Source organism: Alligator sinensis, unplaced genomic scaffold (assembly GCF_000455745.1).
Source record: "Alligator sinensis unplaced genomic scaffold, ASM45574v1 scaffold147_1, whole genome shotgun sequence".
Taxonomy (NCBI): Eukaryota; Metazoa; Chordata; order Crocodylia; family Alligatoridae; genus Alligator; species Alligator sinensis.
The window spans coordinates 2,260,368-2,276,391 of record NW_005841847.1 but is presented as its reverse complement, the minus strand read 5'-3'; the positions used below and the strand labels follow the sequence as shown (position 1 = coordinate 2,276,391).

Sequence of the window (16,024 nt, the reverse complement as noted above, 5' to 3'; positions counted from 1 at the left end):
GTTAAGAGAGGGGGGGGGGGGGGGGGGGGGCACACAGCAGGAAACAGGGGATATGATGTTTACCAGGGTGCCCATTGGGGTAACTAGAAACAATGGCCACAAGTTGAAGGAAAGCAAATTTAGATTGGATATCAGAAAAAAAATCTTTACAGTGAAGGTTGCCAAAATATGGAATACTTCCTTGGAGGCATTTAAGAGGAGATTGAACAAACACCTGGCTGGGGTCATCTGACCCCTGCACTTTTTCATGCCCAGGGAAGGGAATCGAACTCAATGATCTAATAGGTCCCTTCCAACCCTAAAATCCACTAAATCTATGCCTCCAGTGTGGTGTTCTTAAGCAGTTCCCATGCTGCTTGTACACTCTTCACCTCCTTAGGGGACCCTTGTAACTTCTGTCTATCTAGCTTCCTCATTTTGGCACAGTCTCCCTTTTTAAAGTTAAAGGTTACTGTGGTAGATGTTCTTCTTGTCTCCCCTCCTACATGGATGTCCAAACCAATTGAACTGTGCTCACTATTGCAGAGTGGTTCAGTGACACTTTTTACACTAAATCGTGTGTGCTACTCAAGACTAGGTTTCAGGACTAACTGTTCCAGGAAGCAGTCTTTTATCACTTTGAGAAATTTGATCTCTGCATCCTGGCCTGATGTTAGATTGACCCAGTCTAACTGAAGTCCCCCGTTATTACTGCGTTTTCTGGTGTTGCAGCCTCTCTCATCTCCCTCAGCATTTCTAGCTAGCTGCTGTCATCCTATTCTGGGGTTTTATAGTATATCCCCAAATGTACTTTTTTTCAATTGAAACAAAAAATTCCTATATGCAGAGATTCTAATCGTACCTCTTATCTATTGAAAAAAATCTACCTTATTTGATTCAAAACAGTACTGGTCACTTCCCAACCAGCATGACCTATTCAAGTTCCCTTATCTTGGATCTTAGATGTTTAGCATTAATCTAAAATCTGGTTTTTTTTCTTGATGTTTGATTGGCTACCTGTGTGTGACCTTTTAATCAGTAAATTTATTCGTCAGGGCTGGTCTTCTCTGCATTTTACCCAAGTACTCCCTCCCCCCTTCCTATCCTCATTGTTTATGGTTTCACCCCTATATGGTATATTAATCCAAAAAGTGTGCTGTTCCACCCCTGAAGGCTTTCCCCCAAATTTTTAGATTAAGATAAAGCTACTCTACCACCTTTTCAATGTTACCTGCCAGCAGACTGGTACCATTTTTGTTCAGGTGGTACAGGCTCCCCCTGTTCCAAAAGGTCCCCCAGTTGCTAATAAACTTAAACCTTTCCTCCCTAAACCATTGTCTCAGCCACACATTGAGATTATGGAGCTCTGCCTGCACATGGCACTGGAAATATTTCCAAGAATGCTACTGCAGAGGTTCTAGACATCAGTCTCCTACCTAGCAGCCTAAATTTACTTTCCAGGAACTCACCGCTACACTTACCCACATCATTGATACTCACGTGCATAACCTCTGGCTCCTCCCCAGCATTCTATAGGAGCTAATCTACATAGCTCATAAGATCTGCTACCTTTGCACCCAGCTGGGAAGTCTTTATGAAGTCTTCCCACACACTACAAACACAGCCATCTACTTGCCTAATAATCAAATCACCCAATACCACCACCTGCCTCCTCCTATCCTGTGGGATCCCCTCCCCATCCTTGATGTAAAAGTACTATAACATCAACTGACAGGCGAGTCCCATCTAGGAGATAGTTTCCCCTCTTTCTCAGTCAGATGCTTTCCAAGGCTCTCCTCCTCCTTAGCAGCATGCGGGCTGATACAATGGAGATGGGACTTCTCTACATCCCCAAATGCCTCATCTATGAACCTCTCTGCCTCCCTTAGTTGCTCCAGTTCTGCCACTATCCCAGGGGAAATGTTCTTGTCCTCTCAGTCAGGAGTTTCTTGCACTAGGTACATGTATGAAACATGCACCTGCAGCAGGTAATCATACATGCTGCACTTGGTACAAAAAAAAAAAATGGGTAGCCCCCCCCCACACACACTGTTGCTGGACTTCTATCTGAATCTTTTTTTTAAATTGTTAAACACTGTATATGAAAACAGTCATTGCTGCTACATTTTTAACTGCCTGCTCAGTTTTTAAGGTAAGCTGCAAAGAGTTGCGAGTACTTTAAAAGAATGGCTTTTCATTTAGGAAAAAATGTTTTTGACAACTAAACACAAAGTCTGGTTAACTATACAAAAATTCTTAATATTTAGACATATAAGCAGATATATATGCTAAAAAACTTTCAGCTGTTTTTTGTCCATATTACATATAATGAAATCACACCAATGTAACTATTTTCACTTTTGTAATCACCTTCCCACTTCCATCACCAAAGAGGCATATATGTGCAGTTAACATTTTCTGATTCAATCTTCCTTTATGATGCAGAGATGTTTTTAGAATAGAAAATAATTAGTAATTTCACCAAAGTAAATAAAAGAAACATGCATTTTGAATACTTCATTTCAATTTACTTTAATGCCGTGATCATCATCCAGGGTGCTGCAGCATCCTAGTGTACCCTGACATCCTTTTAAAAAGGTGCTGTGAATTGCTACAGAATGTTAGCACTGTTAGGGGTACAAACATGAGTCACAAGATAAATCCAGAGGTGGCAAACAGGAACTCATATCGTCAAAAACATGCTGACCTGTTGTGGTCTAACTTCTTTGCAATAAAAGAATTGCACTATTATTTCTCCAAAGTAAAAGAAAAAACAGCAAGTAAAAATTAAGAGCTGGCACTTTCCAAGGGGGGCCTCAAATCTAACAAGGGGTGCCTTGATACTATAAAGGCTGAGAACCAGTGCTCTAGTGAATGCCACTATTAAAAGTTTATTAGTGTACGAGATGAAAAGTTTTCACACTTCAGCGGTTTGAAAAAGATGTTTAGCAGGGTTAGCACAATCTTTCATATCCAATTTCCTTAAAATCACTGTGCTCCCCCATATAAATATTATAAACATCTTATGGTTAGCCTGTATAAAAATGTAATCAAACTTCTGATAAGATCAGCAAATGTCTATTTAGTATATAAACACTTTCCCCACAAAACTGAATATTTTTATAAAAGTTTACCAACAGAAAAATGTAAATATACATCAAAATAAACAAACCACATTACTAATACGCTGTCCAAACTGCCAAACATGAGCTGATTTTTATCCTATATCTCCTAAAGAGATTAAACCAGAAAGAAAGCATTTTCTAAAGAAAATCTTTCTGACCACTGGGTGCCACTCTTGCTCTGTATAAAACGCATACTCCTTTACCCCACCCAAGCTTTAAACAATTAGGTGTTTTTGGTTTTTTTTAAAGGGAAGCAAACGTAAAGTACAAAAGTATTTTTACAGGGGTGTAGGTTGTAGTCGTGTTGGTCTAAGGACATAGGCAGACAAGGTTCTTTGGGTAAATCTGGTATCTTATTAGACCAACTCAAATAGTTGAAAAAAAATTCTTAGCAAGCTTTTGGGTTCAAAAACCCTTCGTCAGGCTGAAGAAGTATCTGCAGTTTGTGTGCGCTCTTCCTAGATTAAATGAATAGTAAAGAAGCCAGAAGAAAGGCAGTCAGTGAAGATGTAAATTGTGGAGTCAGTGGGTGAGAGACGGTGGGGAGGAGAGAAGGGGGAGGAATGTAGCAGGTAAATAGTGGAGAGGTACCTAGGGAGTCAGATGTCAGGCAGGTTATAATGTGTCATAAATCCAATGTCTATACTTAGTCCACGATTTTTTGTATCCAGGAGGTTGATGAAGAGAAGTTCATAGGCTCATCTGTGAAAAATGGTTTGTAAATTCTCTTTGAGGATTTGAACTGAGAGATTGGGGAGAAACAATGGTTTTCTTGTGAGAAATGTGCCCCCACCAGTAATTGGGTATTCTTGTCTTTAAACAGTTTTCCAGTGTGCATTCATTCTGGTGTGCAAACAAGAACTGCCTTTACTACCTTTAATGAAAAATTTCAAAAGTTGCAGTGGAAGTAGCTGTACTAGGAAATTTTAGAGGAACAGGTCAAGCATTGACACAGTTTTCAATAAAATTATATTAGTATGTACCATAATATCTGTGCCTTAGCAACCCAAGAAACTATGCTGGTGGAAGCTTAAATTCCTGGCAGGGTCACTTATCAGAGAACAGATGTTTTCAGTGTGAGGCAGCTGCCATTGGTGCTGAGCAACTGGTGGGAACCAATATTCTCTTCATTTGTTAAATGTGCAAGTGGCTAACAGCAAAACTACTGAAATAACTTATATGGGTCAATGGCAGCTAAGACACTAGCACAGCCAGTTCAGTCATAGATACTTTCTATGTTTCTTTTTCCTTAAAAGAACATTGAGATGATAAAGGGGTGGTCATGCGATGTAAACAATACCACTTCAACACATTCGCATATTATCTGTAGGTCTCTAGGGAGTCGCCAGTATTGTCAGAGTCAATTCTATGAGTGATTTTATCCAATTCCATTACTATTATTTGGGGGTTAAGTGTTACTGGTCATATCAGGCTCCGAGTCTGGATGGTCTGCACGAACGCTGTCAGGATGTGATGCTGTGCCCCTAACCTCATCATTATATTGTTTTGTTCTTAGTGACAAAGAACTTGGCCAGACTTACTGTCTACAAACAAGCCTAGATACTAACATCCAAGAGTAACCAGTCCATGGTGCTAGCCAGGTCATCTGCAGCAATGGTACAACAGGCACGAAAATAACCCCTACGCCCAGTACAAAGTACTAAGAGTTCCTACATCCCTTTTTTATACACCAATCAAAAAAAACCCAACTTCATGTTGAAAGCATACATATCCTAGTTTTTACCAATTAGTAAAACATCTTCAGGTGACATCATGTATGCCCTACCTCTTATCAATTAGTGTAGCCTTTCAACCATATGGGGACACCTGTTTGCCAAGTCACTCTGATTTTAGTTTTTGTGTTCTGCACTGGTCTTATGAATTCACTGTTAGCTTCAGAGGCACCTCTAAAACTAACAAGCTACTTTTCCAGCACTTCTGTGCAAACTATATATGGTATGCATACTTTTGAATTCATTGGGGCTCACTTTGGTTCATGCTGTTGGCAGAGCCTCTGTGATTTGTATATGCACTGATCAACGGTTTTATTAATCCATACTCCAGCAGGCCTACACTGTCATTTATGACATAGTCATGGCTTCTCCTGGACTATGTAGTGACACTAGAGTGGCCAACTAACAGGGCACAGTGACATTAGAAGACATGGAATTTGAAGCCTGAATGCAGGTGCTCAACAGCAGTCCTTGCATGTCTGAAGGGAAGGATGAAAATATCCTCTGGTGAACCTTTGGGTGACTGAGCAACCCTGTGAAGACTAGGGATGAGAATGTCTAGAAAAGATAACTTAAGAAGGCTGTTCTTCAGTGGACCAGACCAGAGAGCCCTTTTCACAGCAGAAAAATCCAAGAAATCCTGCTCTCTATGTAGCCTCATGGAATCACATTGTTGGGAAGACTTGAAGCAAAACCTTAGAAAACAATAGTTGTTGCCAAAGCACTAAACTAGCATAATACTGCCACTGCTGCTCTAAAAGAGGCAGTTAATCATGTTAGTCTGAAGTCAGATGAAAGGAAGGGCACAGAAGCACCTTAAAGATTAACTTGTTCAAAAAGGCATAAACTTTTAGAGATGTAAGTTTACTTTATCAGATGCTATGAATGGACTTGAAGAGAACAGGGATACCAAATGAAAATAAATACAGTCATTTAAATACAAAGGATAAGGAAAGGAGGAGGAAAGGATGAGAGAGGGGTCACTGCTGAGAAAAGTAAAGCTACGGTCAACAGATTAAAAGGGATAAACAGATCAGATAACCCACTGAGGGATGTAAGGGTAATAAAAGTTAATCCAGGTAACAGTTTGGGGATCAGGTAATGGGATAAGAAACCAGAATCTCTGTTGAGATCTTTCTTAATACAGTCCAATCTGTAGGTGACTTTTTTGTTCTACAATTTCACATTCAAGCCTGTTTTTATCATTTTGTTGTTTACGAACATCTACTCTGAAGTCAGTAATGGAATGTCCAGGGAGATTCAAGTGTTCTGCCAGAGGCTTGTGTCTTTCTGGAACTTATGTCAAATCAGTGTCCATTCATTTTTTCATGCAGGGATCACCCCGTTTGTCCAATGTTGACAACAGAGGGGAACTGTAAGCAAGTGATAGCATATATAACATTATTGGAGGAGCAAGTCAATGAACCCCAGATGTTTAAACCTGTATTACTTGGTCCAGTGATGAAGTGGTCTGTGTTGATGATGGGGGACAGCTGGCATGTGTTTCAGGAGTACAGCCTGGTATGGTGACTTGGTGAGAGTTAGGCTGTTGCTGGAGAGATGTCATTTGAGGCTGGAAAGCTCCATGTAAAACAGCTTATCCCGCAAGACTACCATGACCTTCTACAATACTAACCTCATGACAAGAAAAACAGAATCTCTGTGGTTGTCATCTACAGCCCCCAGCTTGAACACCTTGGACACATCATTAATGACCTCCAGCCCATTCTGGAAAATGATGACCATATCATCGTGGTATCAGGGGACAAGCCTATTCCAGAGGAATGAGAAATTCAGGGTGCAGCCTCCTGCCAAAGCCCACAGTATGGAGCCCTGCTAGGGACAGCTGTTGGCAGCAGGGGGCACAGCTGCATTAACCCCCGCCACTGCTGCTCACCCCATTATCATGCCCAGATCCAGCCCTGAGCAAGCACCGTGATTCCAGCAACTCATCTGTTTTAATTGATTGCTCTTGCACTTAGATGACAAATTCCTAGGGTCTCAGTGCAATTTAAACCAAGTCAGGGGATAAGAGACATTATTTTTGTTGCAAACCAGATTCAAGTAAAATGTAAACAGAACCACGTTCTCTATAAGGCTTTCACTGATATCAAGAAAATCTCTGATGGGGTCAATAGATTCAGCCAATGGTGCTTTTCTCATTGTTCTGCAAAATCTTCATAAAGGAATGTATGGTAGGGTAAGGAATGGCACTGATCTCTCTGAGCCTTCCCCCTTCTCTGATGGAGTGAAATAAAGTTGTGTCTTTGAACCTGTTTTTCTTTACTTCGTTCTCCAAAGCACGTGCAGAGAAAGCAGCCGGTGACATTCAGGTCAGTGAAAAATATTACCGTAAATTTCTGCACATCTAGAATGATGTTAAATCATGCAAGCCACAAACTGTATCACGTCACCACTAAAAGGCTGAGAGCTTAACTCCAAATGGAGGATGGTGCATCACTGATGTATTCCAAACAAGACCCAGGTGCTGGTTGCCACTTTGCAATAGTCAGACAGATTTTAGCTCACAGTTATCTTAACTGCAAATGTAGAGTACTATTACCTCCATTTTACAAATGGGGAGCTGAAGTACAAAGACGTGAGGTTTGACTATGCTGTTAATCTACCTTAGGTACCTATAACAGTCCAGCCATGGCAATGCATAGCTCAGTAAATTGGTCCAGACTGAGCTCCCTACAGTAAAATAATGTCACAGAAGTAGATGCCACACACACCCTTAATAACTTATCCATGGTCACAGCTAGGTCTGTGACAGGATATGGAATTAAATCCTTGATCACCACTGAACCTTAGGCTAGGGCCCTAACTCCTGCACTATCCTTCCTCCTACTATTATCAAAATGTGCATTCAAAGGATTAAACAAAACTGACAGTCTAGAAACTTAACATTTGTGTTATTTCTTCCAGTGTAACTAGCGAGCATTTCTACCAGCGACTGTTACCTTCTATATACAGTCTGATAGCATGGTTCCTCTGCCCACATTATCTACTTTGAGGTGCTTAACTCCCAGATTCAGACCCCAGCGTTATGTCATTCAGGCCATGGGGGTCCCCACGGGTCTGAAAATTTGGCAGTGAGGGACCCATGGGGAGCCCTGAGGGTTGAAAATAGTGGCCATGCATGCAGGGCCCTAATCCTAACCCATGGAACCTGATCCTGGTACGTGAAGGCAGCACAGGGCCCAATCCCGGCACAGAAGGGTGGCAGAGCCCCAATCCCAGTGGACAGGGCCTGATACCAGCATGCAGTGGCAGCACAGAGCCTCCATCCCCCAATCCCAGCATGCAGGGGTGGCATGGGGCCCTGTTCCCCCAATCTTGTCAAGCAGAGGTATCATGGGGCCCCAGGGTCTGATACCTGCATGTGGGATTGAGAAGGGGCAGCATGGGGCCTGATTCTGGCACATGAAGGCAACACAGGGTTCAATCCAGCCAGCAGACCAGCCCTACGCCACTCATCTGGTCCATGGTACAAAAAACGTTGAGCACCACTGGTCAGTTTACTGTACTCACATGAATAAAGTTGATAGCAACACATGGCATATGTACACATTTCCAATGCTAGAAGTCAGTATCTGTCTTATTGCTACAAAGTAATAGACCAAAAATGATTTGACGTGACTAAACATTAATATTCCTTTTGAAGACAATATTAAAACAAAGAAATCAATTATATGAGACTGGGGTGTTTGTACAATAAAAAACTTGTATATTCTTATGCTCTGGACTCAAATGTAAACATACATAAATCTTCTAGGTTCAAAAGAAATGGGAGGCAAAGCAGACGGTACATAACTAGGAACAAGTTTTTTTTGAGAGGCATAAAAGGATGCTCCAAAGAAATCTGAAATAAAATCCTAACTGTACAATAATGCTCAATTCCTTTCCCCTCCCACAGGTTGTTATGGCATTTAGACACAGTCATAATAAAAACATAGGCACCCCACAGACAATTACAATAATTACTTTTAAAAATTCATTATAAAACTAAGAGTAAGGAAGGAACAACAAAGAGGGTAAGCTTGTTCGAAAACTGCTTTTGCAAATGTTTAAGTTCTCTAAGAAATATGGAGAATTTAAACATTAAGGCTAAGTACAGACAGTCAAAAAAGCATGAGGCTGAATCAATTCAATCTTGGCAGGTTAGTGTAAACTGCATAGATTGAACTGATAAGCAAGTAAACAAACATTCACTGTTGATTCTGGAAATGCTGCTACATGCCTACAGTGGTCCAGGCCACAGGCCTGGGGGTGCTCCAGCACACCTCCCTGCTCAACTGGGGCAAACAGCTTGGGCCAAGGCTAGCTCACCTTCCTTGCCAGGGGGTAGAGGGTGTTAACTGGGGAGGTGCAAAGTATCCTGGGATACTAGGGGACTATGAGTTGACTTGAATCTGGAGGGAATCTGGAACAGAAGTTCAATAAACCAATTTAACCTAAATCAGTTAAGTCTGATATTTCCATCCACGTTTATCTTAAACCAGCTTCAGCCATTTTGAAAGTGGTTTATGTGCACTGCACTTCTGTTGTGTTACAGATCTGAACTGGCTACTGATCACTTATCCTGATTTATGTATAGCTTCTGTCCCTAGCCTAAGGCAGAATCCTTAAGAATTGCCACTGATTTAACATTCCAACAACATTCCACCCCTCCCCACCCCCAAAAGCAGGTAAGTCTGTGGGGAGGGAAGGGGAAGGGGGCAGATCAAGGCAGAGAGAGAAAAAATTATTTGAGGGCGCACCTCCCCAGTAAGTCAGTCCCACCTGGGTGAGACCCCACTCAATTTACTCCTGCCTCTGCAGCACTGTCCCTCACTACGGGGTCCTCGATCTAGCCTCTGCCCCTTCCGTCCCCCACGGACTGACCTGCTGGGCTGGGGCATGCGCGTGCATGCACGCAGGCACTCAGCCCCCAACCCGAGCCTCGGATCAACTCCAAGAGGCTCCAAGATTTACCGCAACAGGCTCTAAGATCTACCAGTGAATCGAGATCCACTGGTTGGTGACCACTGGTTTATTCCTTGATGTAGACTGGTGGAACAAGCAATAAGCAGCTTGTAAATTGAGGATCTGTTGAGGCAGTTTCATGAAGGAGAATTTAATTCTGCCCCAATTAACAAGCAGTCATCACCTTTAACTATCTTTAGACTAAAGTTTCCCAGCAGTTTCCTAGGAGATGTCCCAATTCACTGAAACACAACTGAATATATACTTTTAAAACAGGTGGCATTGAGTGCTAGCTGTAAAATGGTTCAAATCTGTACTGTTCAACCTACAACTCACAGGTTGGATCTGGATCCAAACCATAGCCGGATTTTGGGGGCGCAGAAATCAGTGGCAAGCAGCTCAGCCCAATGTGTCCCTTTCCCAGCCCTGTGCCATGCAACAGATATCCTCTGCAGCCCTCCCTACTCTCATTTTCTCTTATCCCCTACAGGAGAGACTGCTTACCCAGATGTAAGTTCTCTCCCTCCCCTCTGGCAGTTAAGCCTCTTCCCCTGCCCACCACCTTTCCATCCCCTTCCTCTAAAACTGGCAGCCACCTCCTCGTGCCCTTTCTTCGTCCTCTCCCTCCCCTACCAGAGGGGACTCATAGCCTGCAGTGCAGCCAGTTTGCAAACACCTAGCCCACTACTCTAGAAGGTTCAGCTGCATTGATCTACATTAATAAAGTTATATTAATACCTGTATTCAGGTTGTCGACTTGCGGGGTGGTCTTCCCTTGGCCATCTATATCCTGAATCTTCCTACAAAAAGGAAGAGGGGTGGTTAAGTAAAAGTCGTCTGAACAAAACAGATTTCAATCACAATTTGCTTTAAACAGAATTTGGAAACACACCATAAAAGCATTTGAGGGTTTTAGAAAAAAAACCAATTTCCTAGTTTTTCAGATGTTTTTCTTCCACTTTTAGTGCATCCCAACCAACTTCTGAGAACATCCACTCATTCATTCTCTTCCTGTGCTCCTCCCAAAAACCTACATTGCAATGCTTTATAGAGTATCAGACATTACTGACTAAACCCAATCAGGATTTTGAGTGTCAACTGTAATTTTTATTGAGCCATAACACTACTTGAAGTACAAGGAAGGCAACCAGTTTGAAGTGTTGTAAATGATGTGTAATTTTTTGTAACGGCTCAAAGACTGGAGAGATTTGAACTTCAGATGTGAACATTGATTTTTACCTACAAGTAACTGCCAACCAAAAAGGAAAAAACAAAAAACCAAAAAAGAGAAGTGTAACCTCTGTCATGGTACGTGCTTATGTGTTATTGGCCTCAAAATATATTTGAAGTGTGTTCGAGTCCAATAATTTGTATATTCGTTCATTTGGGACACACAGAAAAACTCTCAAAATCCCTTATCTTGCTTTCTAATTTGATTCCACACTAGATTATGGGCAAGGAAAAGGAAAGGCACCTGATCATTTCTCCCACTCAGCCACTGTATAGAGTTTGAGAGTAAGAATACAGCCCTCCTTTGCACTCATGAGGTAGATGATAACATGTATGCCCACAGCAGTAAAAAAGAACAATGTCATCATCATGGGAACATCACAGACCTAGAACTGGGAATGACTGCTCAGAAGCAAATGTCAAACTTAAAATTTGAGAGAGAACTTGGGAGAGAATAGGCTTAGCTCTATAATGAAAATGCTCAGAGTGAAGCGATTAGGAGTCATATGCACAGATTCAAGAATGAACAAAAAGACAAGCAACATATTTGTGAAAGAAATATCAAGTTACGTACACCTCTATGTGGTGGGCCACTTCTTCGTTCATGGGCAAAACTGCGACCCTCATCATAGTCTCTGTAGTCAACATGACCGTAGTCGTCATATCTACTGTAACTTCCCTCCCCAGGTCTATCTAGTAGTGGTGGTTTCTTGGGTACAATGTTAACTACTCTATGGTAGTCATCCTAAAACACAAAACAAATATAAAAACACTAGGTTTAAATTTAATTACTAAAAATTTCTAGCTTAAAAAATAAAAAAAAAATCACAAAATTAAAAAGCACATGCATGATGTTATTTCAAAAAAATTCTGAGTATTAATCTGAAAGGGAAGGGAAAGATATTATGTAAGAAATGCATTTGAAAACTTTCTAAGTCTAAGTGTATACCAACCATGCAGCTGGTTCAATAAAAGGCAACAACCACAAAAATCTTTTCCTCTGTCAAGTAGGTCTGATGAGGTTTAACATTATTTATATGACGTCTAATTTGATGCAGCATCCCAAGCAGTGTGTGTTTATGATCAAAAAGAAATGTTACAAAAGTGCTGAGTTGACTTTAAAAGCCTAAAAATCAGGTCTTGTTTTAAAAAAGGAAAAAAAAACCCCACCAAACAAAAGAAAACCCTAAACTGTTCCAGCTTTATATTTCTTGCATCTTTTATTATCAATTTCAGGAAGGGCTGTGATAAAACAATACCCTGCAAAGCCTCCATTACACAAGGCCTGCCAATAAATGTTATTTATTATCTGAATGTCAATAGTATTCTCAGCCCTAAAGCAGAAAAGAGGCAGCCCTTCCTCCAACAATGACATAATTTGCCTACAGAGCCAATATAATTCTGATACATGCAGTAGGTCTGAGAATAAATGTAAGTTTAGGGAATGTCCTTTAATACTTGTTTTTCTTTTCCTAAATGCTGCAATATTGACAACGGCTTTCACTACATTTTAATGGGCAGAATATTCCTTTCTCCTGCCCCCCTTTTTAGAACGTTTCTCCATTACAACCCCTTCGGTATAAAACATAATATACCACTTATCAAATCAAGATATGAATTCCAACTGTCAATGAGTTTTAGTTTGGCTTGACAATCTCCCAGGCCCCGCTCTCCCGACACCACTGGTTAAAGTAGTTTTTAAATGAAGGACAGAGGTGCCTATGGCATAACACCTCCACACTGCACATACAGTAATGTGAAATATTTTAAAATGTAATTTTATGCAGTGTTTCCTAAGAATCGAAGCCAAGAACAGTGATGACCACCAAAGAATATGACAATTTTTCTGAATTTTTCACTGACTCTCTATCACCATCTCTGGTATCAGCTGATGACAATTTGGGGTTCTTCCTTTGCTCACTGGCTCCTATTAATTCTATAGAGCACAACAGCCACAGATGTGGGATTAGCTACAGAATAGCCTATCATTTTTTGCCATTGTAGTGGCAGGTTACTGACAGAACCATGTCTCCCCTATTTTTTACCTATGACTTCCTATAAGATATCTTAATTCAGCTACATAAGGTGCTTTGGGGCTGCAGTATGTACTAGGGGCCAAGGCAGATGATTTTTAGTACTTTGGATAAATGACACCTGCGAATTGCAGGAGACTAGACTCAATGGCCAGTTCTATGTCCCAAATAACATACATTTTGTTTTTTGATTGTTCTTTAAACTAAGCAACTGTCTCCAAGATGCATATGCCAAGTGAATCCCCTGGTTGTGGCATCACCAGCACTAAAAGCCCCTTTTGTTAACAGACATATGCAGCACACAACTAAAGATGCATACATGTGCTTCTAGAAATTGAATGCATTACATGATCTGACTCTCAGATAAAAGGTGGGAGAAAGCTTGAGTACTAGCCTTTAATTTTAAAATTCCCTTCCTTCAGCAGTTTACACTAAGAACCAACTTTGCACTATGCCCTGGCCCCCCAGAGATACACAGGCATGCACAACATTCAGGGGAGAAAAAAACTAATATGCAACCCAAACTGCAGTAGTCATTATCTAATGTTGTGAACATTTTTTGGAACTTGATACATTCAAATCACAGACTGTTGGTATTAACACACATAAAACTGTTTGCTCTTAAAGCAGAGACTCTCTCAGTGAGGTTACGCTAAAGACCAAATCAAATGCCATCTTATAGACAGCTAATGAAAAAGAGTATAAAATGCAGTCCACAGACTTGGATGCAATGTAGCAGTGATAAATGCACATAAAGTCATGTAGGACTTGATAAACTCGTGAAGATTAGCTCATAGAATACTTTTCCTGATGTATAACTGGTGGCCATTAAAGAAGATATGATTTGAAGCTAAGTTAGAACTAGTCCTCTTTCAATCCACCCAAAAGATCTTACCACAAAGTTATGCTGACGATATAGAGAAAACATGAGAAGTGGTCCAAGTGTAAATTTATAACATTAGGCTGTGTAGAATGTACGCAATCTAACAAAATCATTCAAAATCCTATTCTCTGCCATGTTATCATTGACAACATCTAAACTCTGAGCATTAACTGTTCATTTTGAGATGTGTGTGTGTGCACGAGTTACAACCAGGTTCAGGACGAAATGTAAGCCTCGTGTCCACTCAAAGAGTTAAGATACAGCAAACTAAGACAGTGATGCTCAACAAGGGCGCTTAGGGTGCTATGCGATCTTTTTAAGTGTACCACAGTGTGCAACAGAATATGTCCTGTTATTAAGATAAGACAAGAGGTTTTAAATAGAAATCCCCAATCCCCCCCCCCAGAAATGGGGGATGCCAGATAACAAAATATGCTGGTTAACTGAGTGGCCCCGGCCACCGCATCTCCCGCTGCGTCTGGGGTATCCCTCCACCCCTCCTGTGGCATCACCGTCCCTCCCACCACATTGCCACCCGTCCCACCTGCCCTGTGGGCCCCACAGGACAGGGAGGCAGGCCCCGCACAGCCCCGCAGCCTGTTATGCCCCCGGGCCATGGGAGCTTGGCAGCGCAGGCTGCTTTGACCCTGGCTGTGGGGGCTCAGAGAAACCCAAGCCAGCATGCCAGTTAGTAGAGCATGCCAACTTGTAAAATGCCAGATAGCGTAGCTTTTACTGTACTAAGATTTTTATTACTGGTCAAAAATATCTAGTTTCTAGTTTGCTGAAAATGGAGGAATTCTGCTGTTAGCTTTAAAGAAAGTTAAAAATATCACAAAACCAGCAGAAGACCCATACATTGATCAAAAGGAAGAGACCCACACACACCTTGACTTTTTAATTACTTTTTACTTTTTTCAACATTTTAACATTAATTCCACAGAACACTAATAAGTATTTGCTTTTACTTCTACAGATCTAAAACTGTTTATTGAAATCCCAATTTTACAAGAACAAAATGAAATCAGAAGCAGGACAAATACTTTTAACTACACTGTTTCCTTTATCATTAATTCCATTGTTCAAATCTAATAAGCAGCAGCTGCAAACTTCACTTTTTGATCATGCAAATTTTGCTGATTGTCTTTGTCCCCACAAACAAGGTAGTTCCTAACTGCACTATTTAAGTACTTGAGTGCCCCACCTTGTTTCTGAATATTATTGAAGCAGCCACTGTTTGACTGCATATAAAAGATGCTACAAAATTATTCACCAGAGGATCACAGGAAAATACTTTCAATGGCTATGCCCAGAATCTATATAGGGTCCCAAGTGTGCAGACATCCACACAGTGCTCCATTAACTTTGTGGGACTTGTATAGGTCCATGCAGACACATTTACTGAACTGGTGGTTTAAATATATGAGAATGGTATTGAGCATCCATATAGAAAAAAATGGAATATAAACACACACAGCTTTAACTGGAATATAAAACACACAGATTTCTATTAGCGAGGACACCTTCACTAATACAAATCATTCAAATATTATAAAAGCCTTAGTCTGTCAGTATCTGCTCGTAAGGCTTTATTCGCACTCTGAATGGTTGTCTGAAACAACGAATCAGAGTGCTCCAAGAGTGCTTGGGACCGGAGGCAGTGGTGATAGTGCACCACCATTATGACAGCCATGGAGCTGACAGAGTGGAGGATGCCCCCTTCCCCCCCGGCCTGAGGCAGCAGCGATGGAGCCAACAGAGTGAGGCGGTGGGGGGCCCTGCTCTCTGGAGGCAGCAACGGCACAGCTTGCTGGCCAAGGGGGCAGAGGGGACAGTGGGGCAAGCTCCCCCTCCCTCCCGGGAGATGGTGGTGGTCCAGGGTGGTAAGTGTGTGCTCCCTCCCCTGTCATTCGTGGGGAGGGGAGGCAGGTGTGCTGGACGGACCCAGAGTGGAGGAACGATGTCAGACCTGAAGGTGGGGGTGGGGGAAGGGAAGCAGGCCTGGGCCTGAAGCGGTGGGGGGGGAGGAGGGGAGCGGCCTGGCCCCAAAGCAATCGCAGGGGAGGGGGAGGA

General features: G+C 41.7%; 1 protein-coding gene across 7 annotated transcripts in view; it reads right to left on the bottom strand.

Moving 5' to 3' along the window:
- PPHLN1 (periphilin 1) overlaps positions 1-16,024 on the bottom strand; it is a 121,839-nt gene that overhangs the window by 91,054 nt on the left and 14,761 nt on the right. For 5 of the 7 annotated variants that reach the window (XM_025208221.1, XM_006015915.2, XM_006015917.3 and 2 more), the window contains exons 4-5: positions 11,610-11,780; positions 10,544-10,605 (exon numbers count right to left, since the gene is read on the bottom strand). In XM_025208221.1, the coding sequence (XP_025064006.1) occupies positions 10,544-10,605; positions 11,610-11,780 (233 nt within the window). The remainder of the gene's footprint in view (positions 1-10,543; positions 10,606-11,609; positions 11,781-16,024) is intronic. The other 2 variants (XM_006015918.3, XM_006015920.2) reach the window with 1 other exon arrangement.